The sequence below is a fragment of the Lichenostomus cassidix genome, chromosome 4, assembly GCF_008360975.1.
Source record: "Lichenostomus cassidix isolate B80296 chromosome 4, HeHo_3.0, whole genome shotgun sequence".
Lineage (NCBI taxonomy): Eukaryota > Metazoa > Chordata > Aves > Passeriformes > Meliphagidae > Lichenostomus > Lichenostomus cassidix.
In genome coordinates this window covers 62952142-62974485 of record NC_139484.1, presented here as the reverse complement: position 1 = coordinate 62974485, position 22344 = coordinate 62952142, and the positions used below count along the sequence as shown (strand labels likewise).

Genomic DNA, 22344 nt, shown 5'->3' with positions numbered 1-22344 from the left:
GGTTTTGATAGGTTTTTTTTGTTTCCAGGAGATCTAGTCCACACTGCAGCTGTGCAAAGGCACTGTGCTGTGAGCCACATGGTGAATAGCTGCTGCCTACAGACAGCTGCTCTGTCTATCTCTGCACCTTCTACCTGGTATTAATTTAGAAAAATTCCAGCAGCCACTGGCACAGTAGCTGTTACTGGGATAAGAGCTTCCCCACCAGATTATTTCCATATGGGGGCAGAGCAAAAACTCAGACTAACAGCTGGATTAGAACTGTTGGGAAAGCATTGGGCTTTTTCCTTTAATACATTTAGATAACCTTAAGGGCCTGACTTACACCCAGCAAAACCATCAAGTTCAGAGTTAAGGCTTCTCACTCCATCTCTGGTACCCACTGGAGCGCTTGGCCCTCCAGCACGGGGATTTTGGAGATCACACACTATCCCTGGATCTCTGCTCACCCAGGCAAAGCCTGGGCCACGTGAGAGGTGCCAACTGTTCAGGTAGGTGTGTTTACAATACACCTGCTGTCCTGAGCAAGGTGCCGTGTGTGTCTTAACACTCCACTGGTTTCCCTGGAATGTTAATGGCCAGTGGCAGCACAGCAGGTGTGGTGGAGAGCCAGCAGCCATAGGGGGAAGGGTAGAGATGCAGTGAGAAGCTTTAACTTTGAGTTTCCTGCCTTCTGTGAGCACCAGTCAGACCCTTAACGTTGTTTTAATGTATTGTTTGTGTTTAATTTTTAGTAAAAATTTGAACGCCATCCAGGCTACAGAGGTTGCAGTGGATAAGAAGTTAAAAAGCTTTGGTTCAAGATTACAGGAGGCTGCAAGAAAAATTAAAGACATGGAAATGAGGATGGAATGACAGGCTGCTATTTTGCCTCAGAATACTGAAGATTGTAAAGATTGAGAAATCGAATTCATGACCCTGGAAATCAAGCTCAGATTAAGAAATGTCAGGTTGGTAGGGGTTCCTGAAAGTCTTGAGTTAGGATAAACTGAGATTGTTCTCCCATAACAAAGATTATAGGATGTGGGGGTGGATGGTGTAATTTGTGTTATCTGTGTAATGTGAAATGATATACCATATAGTTAAATAAGCCAGCTAAGTGAAATTATTTTTTTTAATTAGTTTCACATTTGTGGTGTTGAATGTCACTTTAGACTGCTTTACAGTTACTTCTCTCTGGCACAGAGTTGCATGATTCACTGTAAATTCAGGCATGGAAAATACTGCTCCTAAATACACTTTGCTTTCTGCTGCCTCTCCAAGGTTCTGCTGCAAAGCCAAAGGCACAGTGCAGTGTGACATTTCTAGATTAAAAATGGGCAGAACGTATTTAAATGGTGGAAGAGGAAGCTTTTTATTCAAAAGGTTCTGATTCATAGTGAAGCCATGTCTTCTCAAATGTGAACTTTAAATAGTGACTGCCACTGTGATGAAGTTCCTGTAAATTAACTCAAGTGGGGAGTTACTGCCTGCGATGCATTGGCAGGATATTTAGGCAGAAAGATTGTGCAACAGGAAGTCTGTGCTGAAGTTCAGAAAGGATTTTGGCAAGCAAAGGTTTGTAGGGTTTTCAGGGTCAAGGTCACTGGATGTGTTTGAGTTCTGGGGATTCTTAACAAAGTCTTACATTCTCTCAGGGAGGGTTTGTCCTTCTGGTTGTTTTTTGACTTCTGTTCCTATGCTTTGGGGTTGGTCTGGCATTCCCCTTAGCGCCAATGTTACACAAGTAACTTGGTTGAAATCTTAGATACACTGGCTTGAGGGGAAAACCAGACCACACCTTGATATATTTTAGAGAAATCATTATCTTAAAGGGCTCTGTTTAGTGCTGGTACATTTCATGATTTTCTGAGATAGCTCTAGTCAGAATAGTGTTTCTTAGAAGTAAGAGTTTTTAATCTCATCTACCTTTTTTAGTTTGGACTGTGTGCTCTGCTGTTGACAGAGGTGCTTTAGTTGTGGGTCTGAGGGAATCACCTGTGCCATATTTTTCCTCATTCATCTGCAATGACTTCAGTATCAAAGTTCTGGGGTTTTGTAGATTTTATTTTAGCTAGCATTCAAACTTGTTATTGAAGTTCTGGCTTTGCTGTACTGACAAGACCATGATCGTAACATATAGGTTGTTGAGTGAGTACAGTTACTCTAAGGAAAATGAATAGGTCTTGTAATGTCATTTTTACATTTGTTTCTGGACATAATTGAATTTTATTAATGCTGTTACATGTAGTGTTTTTAAAGAAATGTGATCAAGTCTTTAACATGTTTTATCCTAGTTTTTAAGTAAATTTAATGTGTAGTTTTGTAATTAAATTCCCATTAAAGGATAGAATTGTTTCCTGGGTAAACTAAGTATTTTTATGTTGTGTATTGCAGTGTTTGTGTCCTGTAGCACATTAATAGTACGTAGTTTATTTACTAAAAATGTCTGTGTGAGGGTTATGTGGCCATTTTTGAATCAAACAGGTATCCATAGTAAGTCATCAAGATGCACAGTTTTCAAAAATGACATTTTAAAGTCTCTTATTTAGTTTTGGTAGTTGAACATGTGTACCAGAAGCATTTCTAAGCTTGTCTGTCAGAGTAGAGGTTAGGAGTGGGTGTTTTTACAATAGAGCATAATTTCCATGCAAAACTTCACTGGTTGGTACTTTTCCCATCTGATTGCCTCTCTGTTATGGTGAGAGTCCTGCAGAGTCCATTGGCATCATCTGGTATTGGGAGATGCTGCAACTAGAACAGAAAAGAACCAAATGGAGTGACTCTTGTTCTGTTGTCTTCAGGTATTAAAACTGTTTAAATAGGTAGGAAATTTAAATGCCAGATTGTAGTGGGACTGGGCTATCCTGAGTTGGTTAGGAGTGTACATGGACTTTCTGGGTTCAGGCTAGGCCATTAAGAGGGACTGTGAGAGCTCTCTGGAGCTGTCCTACTTCAGCCCCAGACCTGAGGCTGCTCCCAGGGGGATGTAATATGCTGCTTCTGTTGCGTTGTGAAAATCTCTCTTCCCAGCAGCTGTTTTTCTTCACCAGATACCTTGTGCAGCTGGGATTTTACTGATTTTCCATCCACTTAAAATGCAGATACCAGTCTTTCAGGACTTGCCTTCTGACACAGGCTGGGATTTAAGATGCAGTGATTGCTTGTAGAAGTTAACTGGGGCACCTGTCATTTGCATTAATGTTGGACTAATTTAGATTATCAAACAAATAAGCAATGTTTTAAAATGCACACTGCAACAAAAATATGTGTTGAACTTTGTATACAAGAAATACCTAGCCTGATTCACTTTGCAGTGCTTAAAACTTCTTATTTTAGAAGATCATGTACTTTTCGTTTCGCTTTTCATTATCTCCTCAGGAAGTCCCTTTTTTCCCACCCATGCTTAGATACTTGTAAATGCAGTGGTTTAATATTATTCCCTTGAGTACTTCTGTGTATTTATAGCATCTGTATTGTTAAAAAGATGCTCTCTAAATATCTTAAGGATTACTTTTTATTTCCAGACTCTGTAAAGAGGATGTAAATGAAGTATTCAGTTTGGACTGATTTTCCTTCTCCCAGTATTTGACGTGAATTTCTTTGTCACTCCACAGTGTTCCAAGTGTGGTGTTTATTTAGGGAGGGACTTTCTTTTTCATGTTTTGTAAGAGTTTTTAGTGGTGGATTAAGTATGATGTGTTTGACTAAGCTATATAGAACTGTTTTGTAAAACTTTTTAAGTCTAAGCAGACCTACATAGATCAGCAGTTTGCCTGTAAACTTGGACACTGGATTCTCAGTAAATGAAAAATTTTGCTGTTGTAGGCTTTTTAAAGTTAAATTTTAGTCTCAGCAGAATCGTCATTATATATGTAAATTGAATACTCAAATCCTCACTGAGTTGCTTATGATATTCCATAAGCTACACTCTTGCAAGCCTGGGCAAGATATTTCTCACTCTGTCTAGATCTCACAAAGGTGTGGAATCCAATCAAAACCTAAAGGTTGGATAAGGTTGCACAGACACTTCTTTCTAGTGCAGTAAGGATGTATCTGTGAAAAATAAGTAGGTTATTTTCCCCCAGTGGTTTTATCCATCTTTCATAGTTCAGCCTTCTGAACCTCCGTGGAATTCTTTCTAAGGTCTTCTGGGTTTGGTTGACAGCTGAGTGTAAACTTGTTCCTCTTTTATTAGCTTCAGTCCTTGAAATCTTTTTCTGCCATCAGAATGAACAAGACTAGCTATAACCTATTTTTAACCACATTTGCACGGCCTGAATAACAACTCTTCTCTCTTTTTTTGTAGGCATTCGACCTCCGATCATGAATGGGCCCATGCACCCGCGCCCTTTGGTAGCATTGCTGGATGGCAGGGATTGTACAGTAGAAATGCCTATTCTGAAGGATGTAGCCACAGTGGCATTTTGTGATGCTCAGTCTACACAAGAAATTCACGAAAAGGTAATATTGAGATGAATACAGTTGAGATGTTTTAGGAAATGCAGATATTTTAATGATTCGGACAGTGTTGTGTCAGCTGTGATGTTGCTGAGATGTCTGTGGTGAGCCATGCTTTTGTGGCTGGGTGTTATCCTTATCCTTGGCTGGGTGTTGTCCATCTGCTCACCTATTGAATTAGATTCATGGAGAGAGTCACTTCTGGGCAAAATACTGTTACATGGTATCTTGAAATGCTTCTTGGAAACTTGCCTCTCGCTCAGCCTTTGCCTGGAATGACAAATCTCAGCATTGGATTGTCTGTGTGGGGAACTTGCTGATTTCTTTGTTTGGCCAAGGAATTGTGCAGATTGGGTTAGGCTGCATTGTGCACTAAGAATTGTCATTACAGAAGAGTTTCAAAACAAATGCCAACCCAAAATTTACATGGAAAATGTGGCGAATGTCAACTTAACTTGAGAGCACGTGCAAGGAATTGAAAACTCCATCTTCATTGATAATGGATCTGCAGAGATATTGTTTGTTGAAGGTTTTTAATAAATAAAGCTTAATATATAAGGTTCAAAGACAATATGTTTTTTTTTTTATTTAGAGGAAACACAAGCTTTTTTTCTCAATTCCTTTTTATTTTGTTCTGTATCAAGAATTAAAATGATAGAATGCTTTATTTCTGTGTATTTCTTTTTAATCATGTTGAGAAGTTGCTTTGCATTTACAAGGACTAAATGGCACATGGAGAATAAGTAATATAAATGCTGTTCTGCTTTTATGAGTAGATAAGAGCAGTCTGCTCTTTGGGTGAACACTAGCATTGCACCACCTGTATAGTTTTATGATTTGCTGACTAAAATCAACATCATTTACTTCTGGTGCATCAGGACTGTGTGCCATGGATGCCTTACATAAAAACAGTGGATATTTTCTGTTAGCAGTGGTGTGTAATAAATGAACTTTTCAGATCCTGAGATTGACAGTCAGTGTGTGTCTCTCAAATTGTAAGTTTGGAAAACTATTCGAATAGCTAATGAGTGACACAGGTAATCTGTTGCTGATCTTCACAACAGTGTTACATCGAGAGGATTATACTAAAGCTTGCAAATTTTGCTTTTTATTATACAAAAAATAATTAATTCTTAGCAAGCTTAGTAATACGTCAGGAAAATAGATTTTCACTACCTAGTATAATGCCATAATACAGACTTTCACTTGTCTAAAGGATGAGGCAGTCCCAAAATGTTTGGGTTTGCAAGGTAATAAATTCTGGGAACAAAAATCACAAACCTTAATTTGTTGTCATATGGTTATATTCCTTTAACATAGACTGGGAGATCTGTTTTATGAAGTAGTAAGCATCGTTCACTTCTGTGTGAAAAGTGTTCACTGTTCATCTGCAATGAAAAATGACTATTTTTCACTTATACAGATATTCCTCTACTATAAACATATTAGTACAGCTTTATAATACCTTATTTGGGAATGTTACTTGATTAATATAAAATTGTTTTTACAAAAGGTTTTGAAATTAAGAGTTGCATATTTAAAGCAGAATCTGAAATATTCATGTATGTATGAATGCACATTTGTGGCCATACTAAATGATGTCCTATCAATGAAAATATAGATTTTGATAATAGATATTAAGAGTTACTGAATTAGTATGCTAACAGATACAGGTCTGAAGTTGCAGGGGCAGGCCAGAAGTTTAGGTTGAGGTTTGAAAGAGGTGGTTGACATTGTTTGATACTCTCAGATGGGTGACTGTAGAGGACTGTAATTGGGGGGGAAAAAAAGACATGAACCAAGAATCAGATGGGAAGGAAAGGAGTGGAAGACTGCAGAATAATGTCTAGGGAACCCGTATTAACTCAGCTTGTACAGTTGTGGAGCCTTGATCAGAGGGGTGGGAGCAGTTACAGTTTGAGGAATGAACATTCTGGAACCTGGACAAGGGATTTATGGTGCTCATGAGAAGTTTTGAGGGACAAGACACTGGTTTAAAATATTGCCTTTTCAGTATTTTAAGAAAACAGAGTGGAAAGGATAGTTTATTGTAGATTTTAGGACAGCAAAGCACAAGCTAGGGAGCTTTTCATAGAGGATCAAGCAGGCTGAGAAATTTTAACACATACAGAAGGAGGAAAAGAAGTGAGGATTTGATTGCCATTTATGTGCTGGGTGAAAAGCAGGATGTTAGCAAATACCTCACTAGGTGTGCTCATTAAAGAAAGTTTTCTCTAAACTGGGTAATGCCCCAGTTGCAGTTCTGTAGCAATTCCCTTATGCCAAGAGTTCATTTTTTAATCGCTTTTTATGGCTGAGGAGATTAAAGAATGGAAAATAAGTAACAAGTCGCAAATACATAATAACCTATTAGAACTCTGCTTCGTCTCAGGTCGAAGCGGTCATTCTTCGTTCCACTACTTTGGAAGGCAGCTGGGATGGTGAAGATACATTTTCTTCCTTCTGAAAAATCAGGCTGCTAGTGCTTAAGTGAATATTGGCATTTACTGAGAGTGACCCAAGGTTTTGAAATAACTTTGTCGTTAGAGGACACTTACACTTCTTCAAAAATTACTCATGTGTAAACTTCTGCTTGTTTTTGGTTTGTCTCTTTGTTTCCCATTCTCCCTAGAAAAAGCAGTTTATTTTCAAGCCAGTCTGCAAGGCTGTTTATCCCTTAACCCCTAAGTTCTGTTTTGTTGTAGATGTTGCATATGGCTGTGTGAAGTTGAGCTTTACGTTTGTCAAACTGTTATCATGAGATAGCTGGGAGTTCGGGTCATTGCATCCTATCAGGAAGCTTCTCATTTAGGGTAAAATTATTTTAAGATTTCAGTGTTTAAATTTCTTTCTTATTAGAGATTGCATTACTGTCTATAAAAGTTCCTCACTGTGCTTAAATTGGCTTTTATTTTACAATTAATGATGTGTAAATAAGTTCTCTCAGTAACTGTCTAAGATTGCTTCCAAGTGTACACAGTGTTTTGGTTTGTTCTGCCAAAAATACAGTTGTTCATCCAAAAAAATTATTTAAAAACACTTAGCTTGCTTCCATCCTCATTCCAGGTCAACTTTCTTTTTTCACTATCTGATGCTCTCTTGTCTGTTCTCCTTTTTTTCCCAATCCCTCTCCGTTTCAGTGCCATTCACAGTTTGCTGCTTTTCCTGGCTCCTTGGCAACCTACCCAGCACTCTGATTCCTGCAATATTGCTGCTCTTTTCCACTTCTGTACCTTTGAAGGCATGACACACTCGAGCACACCCTTGAGGTCTTTGTGTTGGCCAAGATTTTTTTGAGTTTGTGTTCTTTGCTTTTTGGACTTCCTGGCCTTTGCTGTATGTTCTGTAACATGCAAGTGCTGTGTAGATCCAGAGGGATAAATGTAAACATAACATGCAAGAACTGGTAATGGACATCTCGACCAAGCAGAGAAAAAATAGGGATTCTTGCAAACCCAGAGGATGAGACAGGAAGCACAACTGATTAGGAATGGTTTCTAAAACAAAATTTGTAGGCTGGAAAGAAGTCAAGAGTCTATTTGAAGCCGAGTATGTTTTCTCGTTCTCTTTTTTCTGTAATTATGTGCTTTCTTACACCATCAAAGGTAGAAGAAAATTGCAAATCAAGTAGAAGGAAAAAAAGTGTGTGTGGTTGACTGGATTTACAGCTTCAAGCATTTACCAAGTTCACCAGAGCATTGAAGAGAGCAGTGAGTAGTCCTTGGGTAGAAGTGGCAACAGAGTCTGTGTGGTAAACCTGTGCCCCAGCCTTAGCAGTGATTGATGAAGAATTTGTCACATCCTTTGACTCCTGTTTTCTGAACACAAGATATAATAACTTTCAAAAGGATACTACATTTCCATATTTGTTGTTTTAAGTTAAAAAAAAATTTAAAGCTGATCTTCCTGTTCAACGGGATTTGAAATTTTTCAGTCACACTTTTCATAGGAATTAAATGTAGAAACAGTTCCAGTGATGGCAGTTTTATCAAAGAGCATGTCAAGAGCTGAAAAGCCACAAATGTTTTGAAACCGTTACAAACAAATTCAGAATGGTACTGTTGTTCATCTCTTTGATTTGTCCCTGTTACAGCAATGGTTAAGTGAGATAATTTTCCCAGATTCCAATTCTTTGTTTAGCAGTAAAGCTGCAATCTTGTGTTTACACCATTAGTGCTGTTTATATTCGTGATGCAGTTGAAGCATTTTAGTTTTCCATCAGATTTAAATTCTCAAAGACCATAGATTGAAAGGAAGCAGCCTTGTTCTAAATGGTAACATCTATTTGGGTATAAGGTGTCACCTCGGAGCTGATCCAAAACCTTGTAAATGGACTGAAGCCAGATGAGCTTTGGATCAGATTCCTTATTAAATACTTTGGGGGAAAAAATGGGTTGATGTGTTGTCACCAGTGACTTCCATGACTCCATGATGATCTTTTGGTATAGATGTTCAATCCATTGTAGTGTCTGATAGGCTTGACCTGAACTGGAACACAATTCAGCCTTATTAATAGACAAACGAACACTCAAAACTCCTATTAAAGATTTTTCATGAAAGCCTTTTATTTAGAAAAAAACAGTTTTGTAGTCTTTATTCTCAAATTGACTTCTATCATTCTTCATCTGTTAAAACTCCATGTAAGGGTCAGCAAATCCTGGCTTGAATATAGTATTTAAAAGGAAGTTTGGTATAGATTGTACAGGTTATGTAGTTATGTGTCTATTTGTATGTATATATTTTTTGATATTAACTTTTAGAAGAGTAGAAATGCACTATCATATATATATATGTCACATGTAAATGTATGTAGTTTATATAGTGTGTGAATATATAGGCTTTTTTAGAAAGTGTGTTTTCAGGAGCCTGCAAGTAAGTTTTGTTTATGTTTGTGGAAAATATTTATACTTGTATTTATGGACAGTATAAACTTAAGCATTAATGTTTAGGGTCCTCACTAGAGAGTATCCTGGCTGAATGAAGTTTATATGAAATGTGTGGGTTACTGACAGTACCATGGATCATGGCAGCCTAACAGGGAGCTGAGAGCTTGTAAAGAGAAGCAAGAACTTGTAAAAAGCAGCACAATCTAGCTGAGCCTAGAGAGCCACTAAATACCACTTGAGCACACTTGCATTTCTTTTTAGCATTACTGGTGTTGGTTTTACATGGACCCTTTGCAGTGTTGTAGTGAGGCTTTGAGAGCAGCTCTGCAGCCTTCTTCATGTGACAGACTATTGGTGACAAACCCAATGTGCAGCTGCGTTTTGCAAGTTAAATAAGGCAAGGCCTACTCCGTTTTGGTAAAGTACATTTGTTCCACCCAAATGTGCAAAATATCTCAAGTCTGTTGGTGACACTGGAACATATTTTTTTAGAGATGACACATCAAACTTCAAGTCCAAGAAATGCAGTACTTTGTAGTTTGTGAACAGCACTTTCTAGTGATGGTTTTTGTTTATAAAATTAATACCTTGTCATATTCAACATGTAATTTATAATTTTTTTTTTTTGTCTCTGCATTGCCATACTTTGGCATTTTATGTACTGTGTTAATGTTTCTATGCCCTGGATTTGATCCATGAGTGTCTGGGATCAGCCTCTCATAGTAAAGTCTAGAAGTGTCTTGTGATGCTCCAAGAGAGGGGGCCTTGCTGTTTGGTTCTTAGCATGTTGTGATATGTTTATGTGTTTTTTGTAAAAGTAAGCAAGATGCTCAGGGCTCTTCCCCAGATTGTGAGATGTGTGTGTCACAGCGGTGATTCGTGATGTTTGGCATGGTGGCTAAAATAGCATGGTGCTGAAAGAAGGGAAAAAGTGCAGATGGGAAAATGCTGAAGAAGGAACTCAACCTTTGGTAATCAGTACTCAGGATTTGTTAAATTCTTGGAAATAGAAATGTCTCCTACTACTGTGTCATCTGTTCCCGAAGAGCCTTGGTGACCTGGCATGTTGAGAAAGCAGAGTAGTCTTTTTGAGGCTGAAGAGCAGCAGAAAGTCTTGTCCAAGCTGATTGGAAAAGCTGTCAGCTCCTAGTATAGGGTATAAAAAAGGCTTTCCACAGTGAGCTGTAGCTCCACCTGGAAGGAAGTCTGAAGGCATAGAAGTTAGGCAGATGAGGTACATAATCATTTGGTAACAGAAGGAAGCAGCTCATATCTGTGGTTCAGCTTTGACTTGGATCCTTTCTCCCCAGAGAGCACAGTTGCAGCGTGATGAAAGCAGGAATGGCTGTTGGAGGAACGCAGCTGACTCTGCTCATTTTCTATCAATTTTCCATTGCCTTTCCTCACAAGAAATCATCAAAGAGCATGGTCTGACTGCCACATACTCAGGCTGGTCTGGAATTTCTGCCTTGCCTGTTATCTCACAAGTTTGATCTCTTTGTAATGAAACTGTACTTGGGTTTGGTAAAAATTCTATCAAGTTCATTATGGAAAATGGTGGGGAGAAAACACGTATTCTCCCTGATTTTCTCAGTGCACCCATCACTTCTGTTAAGTCATTAGTAAATTGCTCCTATGCAGTTACTTTTTTCTAAAGATAATTTCATTTTCTGGCATAGTTGGTATTTATGCTGGATGTCAGTTTCATGTGTTGTATTCAGATTTAGGTTAAGTTTTGATTTTACTCACTGACAAATTTGTCAAACTTCCTTGTGTGCATTTAATATATGTAATGACCTTCCTTGTGTTCATTTAATATATGTAATCACTGCAAGTATAATTCATGCAAATAATTTCAAAATACAGGAACTTCAACTATTTTTTAATCTAAGTGGCATTATTAACATTCATCAATGCTGAATGTTTCTAACTTAGGATTTTCTTCTGTTATTTTCTGCCTTTTTGAGTATATTTTGGTCACATGTCCAGTTGCAAAAAGCAGTAAGATAATTAAATTATCAAATTAATGTGATAAAACACACTTGCAGGGTATTATATTTTTAGCAGTGGATTTCCTTGCTAACTAGCCCATAATCCTAGGAGAGGCTCAGTCACTAAATAGAAATTCTAAAAGATTTGTCACTTGCATCTGCTTGTTCATATCCCATATGATGGTAAGTAACTGCCTGTGGAAATGGCTAGTGTCAGCATTAAGCTGTAGCTAGGAAATACATTTTCTTTTATTGAACACATTCCCAAGCTTTCCAGTACTTTTCTGTGTCCTCCTAGTGCCAAGCCATAACCTAGATGGACCCAAAAATGTGTTGTAATGGGTCCAGACCAGCACTCTTAGAGTCCAAATGACAGCCTTGACTGGCTGAGTTGATAAAATATGCATGATTATGAAATGAAAATCTGCTTCCCAAAGTGAAACACTCTGATTTTAAAACACAAATGTCTGAGCCAGCTCAGCTGTCCTTCAGCCCCTGCTGGATGCAGTCTTTAATGCTATGGCAGCTCTGCACCCCAAAACACACACACCAGTGGCCTTTTCCAGGCTGGGAGAGGAGGCTCTGGCTGTCAGAGAGCCTTAGGGGTGTTTCCTCTTTAGTTCAAGTTTCTTCAGTTTTTGCTCATGTGACAGCTACACAGATGATGGTTTCTCCTGCAGCACAGCCATCCAGGGCAACCCTGGGAGGGGCAGGGGAAAATAAATGTGATACAGCACGGAATAGGGGACATGGCTTGTTGGAGACAACCAGGACACTGTAAAGAACTTGACCTTGAGGCTTAAAGCACCGAGTGCTGCAGCTGAATTTGAAGAAATTTCCATATCATTGAGACTGGGAGACTGTTGAACAATTTTATTTGAGGCTGTAGTGGGAGCAGAAATAACCTAAGGGCATTTTGGGTGGGCTCTCTGGTTCTAAGAGGGACTGTTTCTCGTGTTGGGTACCTCAGGCTTGGTCCATGCCAGCTGTAATGTCACTGGAGAAGCAAACCCAATAAACTGTTTTGGGTTTTTATTTACCCTGTGTAACAGCTCAAGGTAACACTTTCTGGTGAGTGCAGTCTTTCTGATGGAACTGCTGGATGTAATCTCCAAAGGACTTGTTTGCACCATTAAAATCAAGGAGTTTTTTGTGTGTGTAATGATTTTATAAGATCAGAGCCTACAGCTGGTCTTTGAATTATGTTGTAGCTGCATTCTTCAAGGATGTATAATTTGTTGGTTTTTTGCAGCTCTTACTAGTAAATGCAAATTCTGCTCAAAGGAATCTGGTCTTTATCTGACTTAAAATTGAGGTTCTCAGTCCCAAAACACATGTTGAAATAGCATAAATAATTTCATGAAGTATTCAGTAATTAGTGCTTTTCTTTCAATTTTATGGAGTTTAGTTTGGTTTTATTTTCTTTTAAATTTTTTTTCTTCATATATTTTAGTATCAAAACTGCTGCATAGCCTGGCTTCTAGCAATTGTAAACCTGTGCGCAAGACTCTGCTGCAATAGTTTTTTTTCTTAAAATTATATATGTTGATTATTTTTACTGACCTGCAGTACACTAGGAGATGCTCATACAAGCAGAAATAATTCAGATGACAGAATCTGTTCGTGTACCAGACCCAAAAGTCTGTTGAACAAGAAATTCAGAGCCTCTGCAGAACTTTTATGTGAAGTGTGTCATAGGAATCTCCTGAAGTCATTACAGCTGGCTTAGCTACTGAAATGATTTGTGCATATTTTGTGTCTTGTAGAACAATTAGGATATTAGCTAGTGCATTGAAGATACAAGCACAGGGACGTGGTTTGAAGAAATAAAATCATGCACTTGGCATATAAAGAGGAAAATACTGTCTGAAAAATGAACTTTTGTCAGCTTTTTGAGGTGCAGTGTTGCTGTTTGGTAGCAGAGTCCCAAACTGCTGGGCATGTCTGGCTCCCTTCTCCACACCCCTTCTTCCTCTCCCTACTCCACACCCTTTCCTCTTAAGTGCTCTTGAGGAGGTTGGATGCACTCTAATGTAATTTAATTTGTCGGGGGCTGAATATCTTATTTTTGCTTTTCTGGTGCTCTCTCACAACTTTGGGGTGTTTTTCTACAGCATTTTTGCTTTGACGCAGTTTCTTATTTCTCAGAGGTTTTGTATTTTCCTGGGTAATGTCAAGTTTGGCATTTCAGTTAATACCAATTTATGTGACATCCAGTTCTCCATCAGTGAGAGCTTATTTGCAGTGTCAGTAAACTGTGGGGCAAACTCTTTTGTTCTTGTGTGTGAATTGACCGATTTCACTGTCTGCTGTCAAAGGGGTTTATGATCACTGAATGTTTTCTATTCAGGTATCAAGTGCTTTAATAGGGTGGTGAATGCCTGTACCACTGTGTGTGCTGAAGAGATACTGGTGTGTAACTCCATTCAAAGCTGAATGGCAGCTGCCTAAGCATAAAATACTCGCTGTTTGTGGGGAGTGTTTGCTCCTGTGTTGTGCTGCTGCTGCATGTGCAGATGCAGTCCAGTGGCACTTGTACTTAGGGTCAGCATTGCACAGCATTTCCTGTGGAATGAGAGGAGTTTTCCCTCTTATTAAGAACATAAATACAGGTCACTTAGTTCTTTTAAAGCTGATCCCATCATGCTAGAATGGAGACTTCAGATGAAAAAGACTTACTAAGAGGCTGGAAGATCTTAGAGAAATAACCTTTAAAAAAAAACCCTGAATGTGTATTTAATGCTTTTACAGTCTTTTTATAGTTGAAAATATGTATATGAGATTAGCTGTGATTCTGTGAAAGACAAATACAAAATAAGTGGGTTTTTATCTTCCATTTTATTTCTAGGTACTAAATGAAGCAGTGGGTGCACTGATGTATCACACTATAACTTTAACTCGAGAAGACCTGGAGAAATTTAAAGCACTTCGAATAATTGTCCGAATTGGCAGTGGTTTTGATAATATTGACATCAAATCTGCTGGAGATTTAGGTATGGCTATTACAGACTGTTTTTTGCATCTTATACTTGCCTTCAGAAATCTGATAGCATCTAAATCTTTGCATTAATGTTTTCTGTGTATTTTGTACTAACATCATATGTAAGTGGTATAATTTTCTCATCAGAGTATAAAACTCATTATGGAGATACTAGCATTAGTTAATTAAGTGATAATATTAACAGCTTTGTGGCAGGATGACAATCTGCCTGCTCTATATAAACCCAAGGAGTAAGGCCATAATTTTTCATCTCTTTCTTTTTTACCCCAATCGTATATTTTAACTACTACTGCTTTAATCCAATTACAAAATACAATTCCATCACCATGGCATACTACTTCTGTTTGAATAAAAAATGAGATCATTATCAACTGTCTGAGACTTATTTATGATGCATGAGATTTAGTACTAAACCACTCCATAAAACAGAAATACTGATTTTATAGGAGAATCAGTTGTTGCTGTTTCAGAATAAATTCAGCTACTGGAACTGTGAAGAGATGGCGCTTAATGTTTGACTGTAAAAAATGCAACAATCTGATTTGTACTTTTCTTACTTTAGGTTAAAGTATCTCCTACCTGTAATCTAAAGGTCGACCTACCACTCAGAATAAAAATTTTCTTCATTTCTTTTTCGAGACTGAGGTGACCAAGTATTTTTCCCATTATGCTCTGTGACAATCTTGGAAACATTTATTTCAATGTGTCAGTGCTTAGTCCTAGCAATAACCTCACTGATCTCGTGAGGAGCTGTAGTGTGGTCTGTTCATCAACTAATCATCATAAAATACTCACCTGTTGTAATGGTGGCAGAGCCTTAATCACTCCTTGGTGAGTTTTGTAAAGAACAGGTCAGGGCCTAAAGTGTGCAAGGCTGTGTTCTGCCTGCTTTAATTAGTGCCACAGTCAGGCACATGTGTTGTGAGCCTCAGAAAACCTGGGTGTGGGGAGAGATTGGCCTGGGGTAAAAGCCTAGATCAAAAGCCAAAATGCAGGTGCAGATCAAAGGCACTGACCAGTCAGGAGTCCAATTTGTGGAGAAAATCCCTGATAAGAGGAAGATCTTTGCAGTTTTGCTGGCTGTTTCTTCTGCAGGTCTCTCTGCTGGATTGTAACCCAAGTTTGTAACTTCAATGCAGCTATGTAATTCTTCAAGCCTCAGAGTACAGCAGATTTGGGATATTCTTGTTCAAATGAAATGCTAAATGGCCACATTCCTCATCATTCAGTTCCTATTTTGTGATCAGACTGAGCTATAAAGTTAGGGTCTAACCTGTATATGTATCCCTTGATTTACAAAATATGATTGCCCACTCTGTCAAAAGCTTCCATTTGTTGAACTAGTGCAAATAATACAAATTTTAAAGAGGGCAATGTGAGAGTGATCTACTCTTTATAAAAAGCTTTGATTTGCTTTTGAAATGTAGATTCAAACCAGAGTCCAATTTATTCCTGAACCTCCATAGTAACTTCTTGTTGCTTTTCACAGAGCTGGCGCATGGGGTTGTTACCAGCTTTTCCTATTAAGCATTATTTTATATTAGCACTTTTAATCTTCTTAGAAAGCATGAAAATATGTGTTTCTTGGATAAAACCTGCTTTTTCTCCACTTCATTCATTGTTGACTAGAAGAAAAGTACAAGTCGTGAGTGTATCTGGATGCAGGTGAAGTGGGAGCCAAGGTAATGCTTGTTGACTCCTGCATTTTTCAGCTCTGAACCTGTGCACAAAATCACTGAAAGCTATGGAAAAAGGGGAAAGGGAAGGGAGCATAGATCGATGGAAATGAGATGAGAGTGTGCTGTCTTTTCCCATGTGAAATGTCTCTTCATTTCCTTGCCTCTCTCTTGCTGTTTTTTGTGGTTCACTATGTCTCTGCCTTTCAAAAATGAGCTGCTTTTAAAGTTGAAGGAAAATAGGGAAAAATAAATTCCTGCCATTCAGGAGAGAAATTATCTGACTTGTTCCCTCAGTTTCCTAAGGAAACCCATTAAGGCAGAAGGTATATTATTTCTCTTCCCAAATACCTAGTATAACTCTTTAAGATCCTTTTAAAGTATAATTTTGTTGATGGCAGCTATTAGGAGACACATTTATTAAATTTACTTTGCCATCTAAAACCTGCATTGTTGCTCCATGAATAAGACTTCTTTTGTATAAACAAATGCAGGTGTTTAATGTGAGGTACTTAGAAGGATGTTATTTTTCAGTCTTTCACCTCTCCCCCCAGTCAAGCTTTTTTCCCCATTTTTAAAAATGGTGAGTTTCCTGCTAGCATTGATGTTAGCAGGATGCCAAGATTAATATTGCAGAAAATGATGCTCGTATATCTTCTTGTAAGTCTTAAGGGCAGTGACTCAGCAGACAGGCTTATCTCTGTAGCAGAAGGAAGAAAAATAGTTCTGTAAGTTCCTTGTGTTGGTTTTTAGTGATGTAGAGAAAGCTGTAAAAAAAAATACCGGCCAGCAGAATAAAGGCATTTGAATGTAAAACATATATAAATATAGTATGAGCGTATTATTTGTCATATTATTATTGTTGCTGGTTTTGAAGATGTTTCTTCTTCTTTGCTTCATAAGATATGCTAGCATTAGCTGAGGACTTATTGAATATTTAGTTATGTAAAAACCTAAACAGTGGAAACTGTTTTCGGATGTTTTTAGGATACAAGACAGTTTTTTTTCCCTCCACCATGAAATTATACTGTGTGCTGTTTGTTGTCTCAGTCAGCAGAACTGAGACACAAACATTTGTGGGAGCTGGTAATTACAGAGAGAACATGCAGTACATGGAAAGACTGAAAAGAGACAAGTCTAAAAGGGCACAAACTTTCTCAAGCAAACATTATGCTTAACTGCTGCTTATTGAGTACTAGAAGGTAAAAAGCAGAATAGGATAACTTGCATGCAATTACAATCACTTGTTGCCTCATCTGTTTTTTTTAAGTAAAATAGGCTTATTGTAAGTCTTGAATCAATCCACCTTCCACAGTTTTCTGTGGAAATCTGTAACACTTTAAGCTGCTTGATGTTATGCTTGTTTCAGCTGGTAACTTTTCAGCTGTTAGGAACATGGACTTAATTTGGCATTACCTTTGCTTGCCACACAGAAGCAGATTTTGCAGATTGACAATTGGAATGAGATCTCTTAAATTTGGGGGACCAGGAAGTGACTGGGATTTTGTTTGTTGTAATTCTTAAAACCCCTGTGCAACGTAACAGATTGTGCAACACGTAACATTGTCCTTCCCTGCATCATCCCTGTACCTATACATGATTTGGAATTACTGACAAGCCATCCTGTGAGGGCTTTATAGGAGTTGCTGTCATTATAAATTACTTTATCCTTTCTGTAAATTGCATAGATAGCTTTTGGGAAGGTATCTGTCTGCTCAGTGGGGGAAAGCTAACTCACACAATGAAACCTAAACTATGATCATTAACCACACCATTGAGAGCAAAGCAGATTTCACTTCGCTATTCAAAACAACAAGCTCAGTGGAAATGTAAAATGCTAACCAAGACTCATGTTCTAAACTATCAGACATCTTCAGTGCTTTCCTTTTGTGACTTCAGTGGTCTTTTTACTGCCTCAGTTTGCAGTAAATAAAAACACAGTAAGTAACAATAAAAAATCAGAGAAATAAGTTCGCACGTATTTATCAGGTATTCTGTCTGCCATTACAATCAGAAACTTGATATTTGTGCAAGACACGTCAAAATACCTGTAACTTCAAACACATACTCCTGTATTGCTGTGAAATGGGAAAAAGTAAGCATTGTTTGGCAACTGGCATCCTGTCCCCCTTGCTTGCAGGGATCGCCGTGTGTAATGTGCCAGCTGCCTCCGTAGAAGAAACTGCAGATTCCACCATGTGCCACATCCTGAACCTGTACAGGAGAACCACCTGGCTGCACCAGGCCCTGCGGGAAGGCACGAGGGTACAGAGCGTTGAACAGATTCGGGAAGTGGCCTCTGGAGCTGCCCGGATCAGAGGGGAGACCTTGGGCATTATTGGATTAGGTATGTTGGCTTTGCAGGTGGTTTCGTGCTTGTTGCTGTCCAGTGCTTGAAAAAATGGTGAAGATCTGAGCTGTAAAAATGGAACACTTGGTTTATTCCATGTCAGGCACTGCTTATAATCCCACTTCATTCCTGATGTTTATGTAACTCAAGTGTTTTCCCTTTGGACATAATAATTTTCCTCAGAAAATTGGCTTTATTTTTTGGAATTCTCTCAATTCTTTGAGTTTCTGTATGTCTTTCTGTTGCCATATTGCCTGCTGTCAGGCACACTGCTTATAAGAGAAGGAGACACCATCACTTCTCCCTCTTCTAGGACGAGGATCCTGCTACTTCAACCCAGTTACATGTTTGTTTTATTCCTTAGCCATTGTCGTAGCTGGTCTTGTTTGGACTTTATTCCTTTTACTGTTTTTTACATAACTAAAAAGGTTTTTCTGCAGTAACATCCTGCAGAGCAGTTATTTTGTGCATTTGATTGAGCTGGATCTGAAATTGTATTTCAATTCTAATGAGAGGAAAAATATATGCAAGAAAGTTTGAACTGTTTCCAGACCTATTAAAATCACCTACTTACCTCTCTGAGTGACCCTAAATGTTTTTCAGCATCCAACAGATGGGCAGGCTTACTTGAGATGAATTAATTACTGTCTGTTACAGAAGTAGAGAAGAAAAACAAGCAAGTCAGTTTCTGTACAAAAGTTATTCAGTCATGTGCTTGTCTTACATGGATCTGATAGACTGTGGATGTAATTGCTGTGCTATTCATCCACAGGAATTAATAATATGATTTTGACAACAAAGCATCATACTTAAATGACTGCTCCAGTTACACATTGCTGTCAAATAACTCAAGCCACGAACTCTTACTTTCAGAAGCTGAAAATAGCCTAGTGTTACATAATAGCACTCATTTAAATGAGCGTGCAATACACCAGAACCATCTTCACAATCAAAGAATTGCCTTTAAAATATGACTTTCTAGAAGTTAGTCATGGAGCTGCTTTCTCAAGTTTATACTCATGTAATTATGCATCTCATTTAAACACACAGTGATTATTGTGCTCACAGTCACAGCACCTGTACATAATAATAGACAGTTGCCTGCAGTGTTTCAAAATGGAAATGCATACCTGGTTTTTGAAACTTAAGCTTTTGAAACTTTGCTGCTTTTTAACTATCCAGTGTGCATATTTACTGGAAATACGTGTACTGTTGTCATTCAGTTTGGGTATTTTTACTGAACAACTTGAGATTAGAAAGAAAAAGCCTTTCATCACTGACTTCCTTAAGTGAGTTTTGTTGGTTTTGGTCTTGATGTCTGAAAAGCATAGAGGAACAAATGATAATCAGGTTGCCAGTGTGTGTATAAAGCTTTACAAAATGCTAGGTTTTGGTTTTAGTTTTAAAAAGCAAGCCAGTTGTGTGCATGGTATACTAAAAAAGCTGGTAAAATCTGATTCTTAAGGGCACACATCTGTTGCCATTATTGACCAGTCATTATCTCTAGCCTTTTGTTGTTCCTTTATATTTCCTATAATAGAATATTCACAATTTCAAGGAATATTAAATTGTAAAGTCACTTTTGCAAACTTCCACTCTTCCTTTCCGTGTATGCATGTGCATAGGCACAGTACTGTGATTCTGACCTCTTCTAACAAACTGCTATGAATCCATGTATTAATGAAGAGTAAAAATGTTGACTTAGAAGATTTACCAGAATTTCTGTGTGAGCACTTCTGGCACTTAGGCTGTGATGTGCACCCTGTTCTAGTACAGATCACTGCAAGAGGTTATCTGTCTTGAGTTTCAGACTCAAACTTGTATTTACAACCAAAAGGTTGTTGTCCCTAGGGTTGTGTTTCTTCACTAGTTGCCCCTCCCCATGTCTGGAGTTTTGCCTCAGTTTATTATTTAGACATGCCAGTGTCAGAAGTGATGATCCACCCAGATGCTGTGAAGTGAGTGTATTACACACAAAATAAACAGTTCTCATCATCTGTTGCTGAGCCTTTTCCACTGTTTCTGTGTAGTGTCTCAGTTTTTGTCCTTTGTCATTAATGTGTGTCTGTGATCATCTCCTCTCAACCACAACTGTGTTTCTCTATTCTTGTCTTAAACTTGTGGTCTCTTCAGCAGTGGGTTGCTTAAATTAATCACTTAGCTGCTGCAACAGCTAACTGCAGACCTTCTTAACATCTGTTCCTGGGCTTTTCTCTTGTTCTGCCAAAGAGAAACACCCTAGCTCTTGCCTATCTCTGTGCTAGGGAATAACTGTTTCTCCAAAGTTTCAGCTACTCACTTCCTTATCCACTGATCTAGCCAAGTTTCGTGACTCACTTGCCTTCTTTCCATCACCCACTCTCTTCTCTTTGCCTCCTCTCATGCATATTCCTGCTTTGACACTTGGTCTGTCCTGCTTAATCCTATTACTCTGTGTTCTTCCTTTAAAGTTAACCCCATCTCTCATCCTCTGCTTGTATTGAGCTTCAAGATAAGCAGAGACTCAACAGCATAATGCCTCCTTCACGTGCTTGTTGGATCCATCCGTCATTGTTGTGTTGTTTGGTTAGCCCCTGAGCTCCTTAGGGCACAGCCCGTGCCCCTTTCTGTCTTTGTGAAGTGCTTGATTCTTTGAGCCTTACATAAATAATAATATCACATCATTAAACAGCTGTCTTTGTCACTTTTAATCTTTATTACTATCTGGTGTCCTATATTTCAAGTGATGCATCACAAGTGTGGGTAAAAAGCCCTGCATTTAAAAAAAAAGCTATCTTTTCCCCTTATATCTAGAAATGTAGGGATTTTTATTTTTTTTAAAGAAGAAATTTATGAGCAGCAGCACATAAGTACTTGGATGAATAGGCATCTGGCCCTGGTTCTGCTCTAATGATGATTTTACAGCAGTGAAGGCAGTGAAGTCACACTCCTTCCCTTCCTTCTCAGCGAGAAATGCTAATGACTAATGCATTTCTTCACCCAAGAAAGGTGAAATTCTTCCAAATAAATTTGTCTCCACGTCACACTAAATGTCATCACTCAATTTGTCTTTCCTCACCTGCTCTATTCTCTCAACAGTCCTGCAGCCCTACCTAGATATTGGCCAAATTACTAACCTGTATTATAAGACAATAAGGCTTAAGAGTTGGGTGGTATTACTCTGCAATAAATTATCTACTCTTAGCAGTCCTACAGACTCTCTTAATGTGCTCAGCAGGAAATGTAACAAAACAGCACTCTCCACATTTCAGAGTTCTCCAAGAAGGAGGAAAGATTACCCATATTCTCCATTGCTGTTGCACAGGCAGGGAAGAGCTGCTAAGTGAAAGCACTTTTTCTTTCCATGGAAGTCTTTAGGCAGGTCATCATCATTCCCATGGTGTCAAGGTCATTTTATAAAACTTTGTGATGCCAGCATGGGATGAGTGTTCATTGCCCAGGGGCTTAGCAGGGTCCTTGACCTGCAGCTGCTGTGCTGTCGCACTCAGATCAGGTCATTGGCAGGGTCAAGGTTAGAGACTCCTGTAAATTGGGACACTTGGGTTGGGGGGAGTTGGGAGACTTGTGGGGGAGTGATTGGATGAGGCTGTAACAGGAAACTTGGGTGTTTGAGTCTCTCTTTTGAAATGATGAATGGACCTTGCTAGAACTTTGATTTCTAAAATGCACTTTTGCTGCTTTCTGCATTTTACAATTGTATGCAACATACATTTTCTGCATTCTTCTCACACTACAGACAAGCAGTTAATTTAAGGTTTTGAACTTAAGATTTTGCGCTCCCTGGAAGCAGCCCTGAATATTCATAACCATGTGATATGCTCTTAACATAGAGTTGTCCCAAAGGTGGGATGCTTTGTGTGCTGTGTTGTCCTCAGTGTGCTGAGGTAGGTTTTGAACCACCCCTCATGCTCAGGAGAGTCTTATATAATAGAAGTTTTTCAGGAAAGGAAGAAAAGGTCATAGGTTTGTGGTTGTTCTGTATTGTCAGATGGTAGTTTAA

General features: G+C 38.5%; 1 protein-coding gene across 12 annotated transcripts in view; it reads left to right on the top strand.

Annotated features, from left to right (window-relative positions):
- Positions 1–22344, top strand: part of CTBP1 (C-terminal binding protein 1) — a 236159-nt gene that overhangs the window by 195063 nt on the left and 18752 nt on the right. For 8 of the 12 annotated variants that reach the window (XM_085059576.1, XM_085059574.1, XM_085059575.1 and 5 more), the window contains 3 exons: positions 4289–4443; positions 14166–14310; positions 18135–18341. In XM_085059576.1, the coding sequence (XP_084915702.1) occupies positions 4289–4443; positions 14166–14310; positions 18135–18341 (507 nt within the window). Of the gene's footprint in view, positions 1–734; positions 951–4288; positions 4444–14165; positions 14311–18134; positions 18342–22344 lie in introns of all 12 variants that reach the window. The other 4 variants (XM_085059583.1, XM_085059584.1, XM_085059582.1 and 1 more) reach the window with 1 other exon arrangement.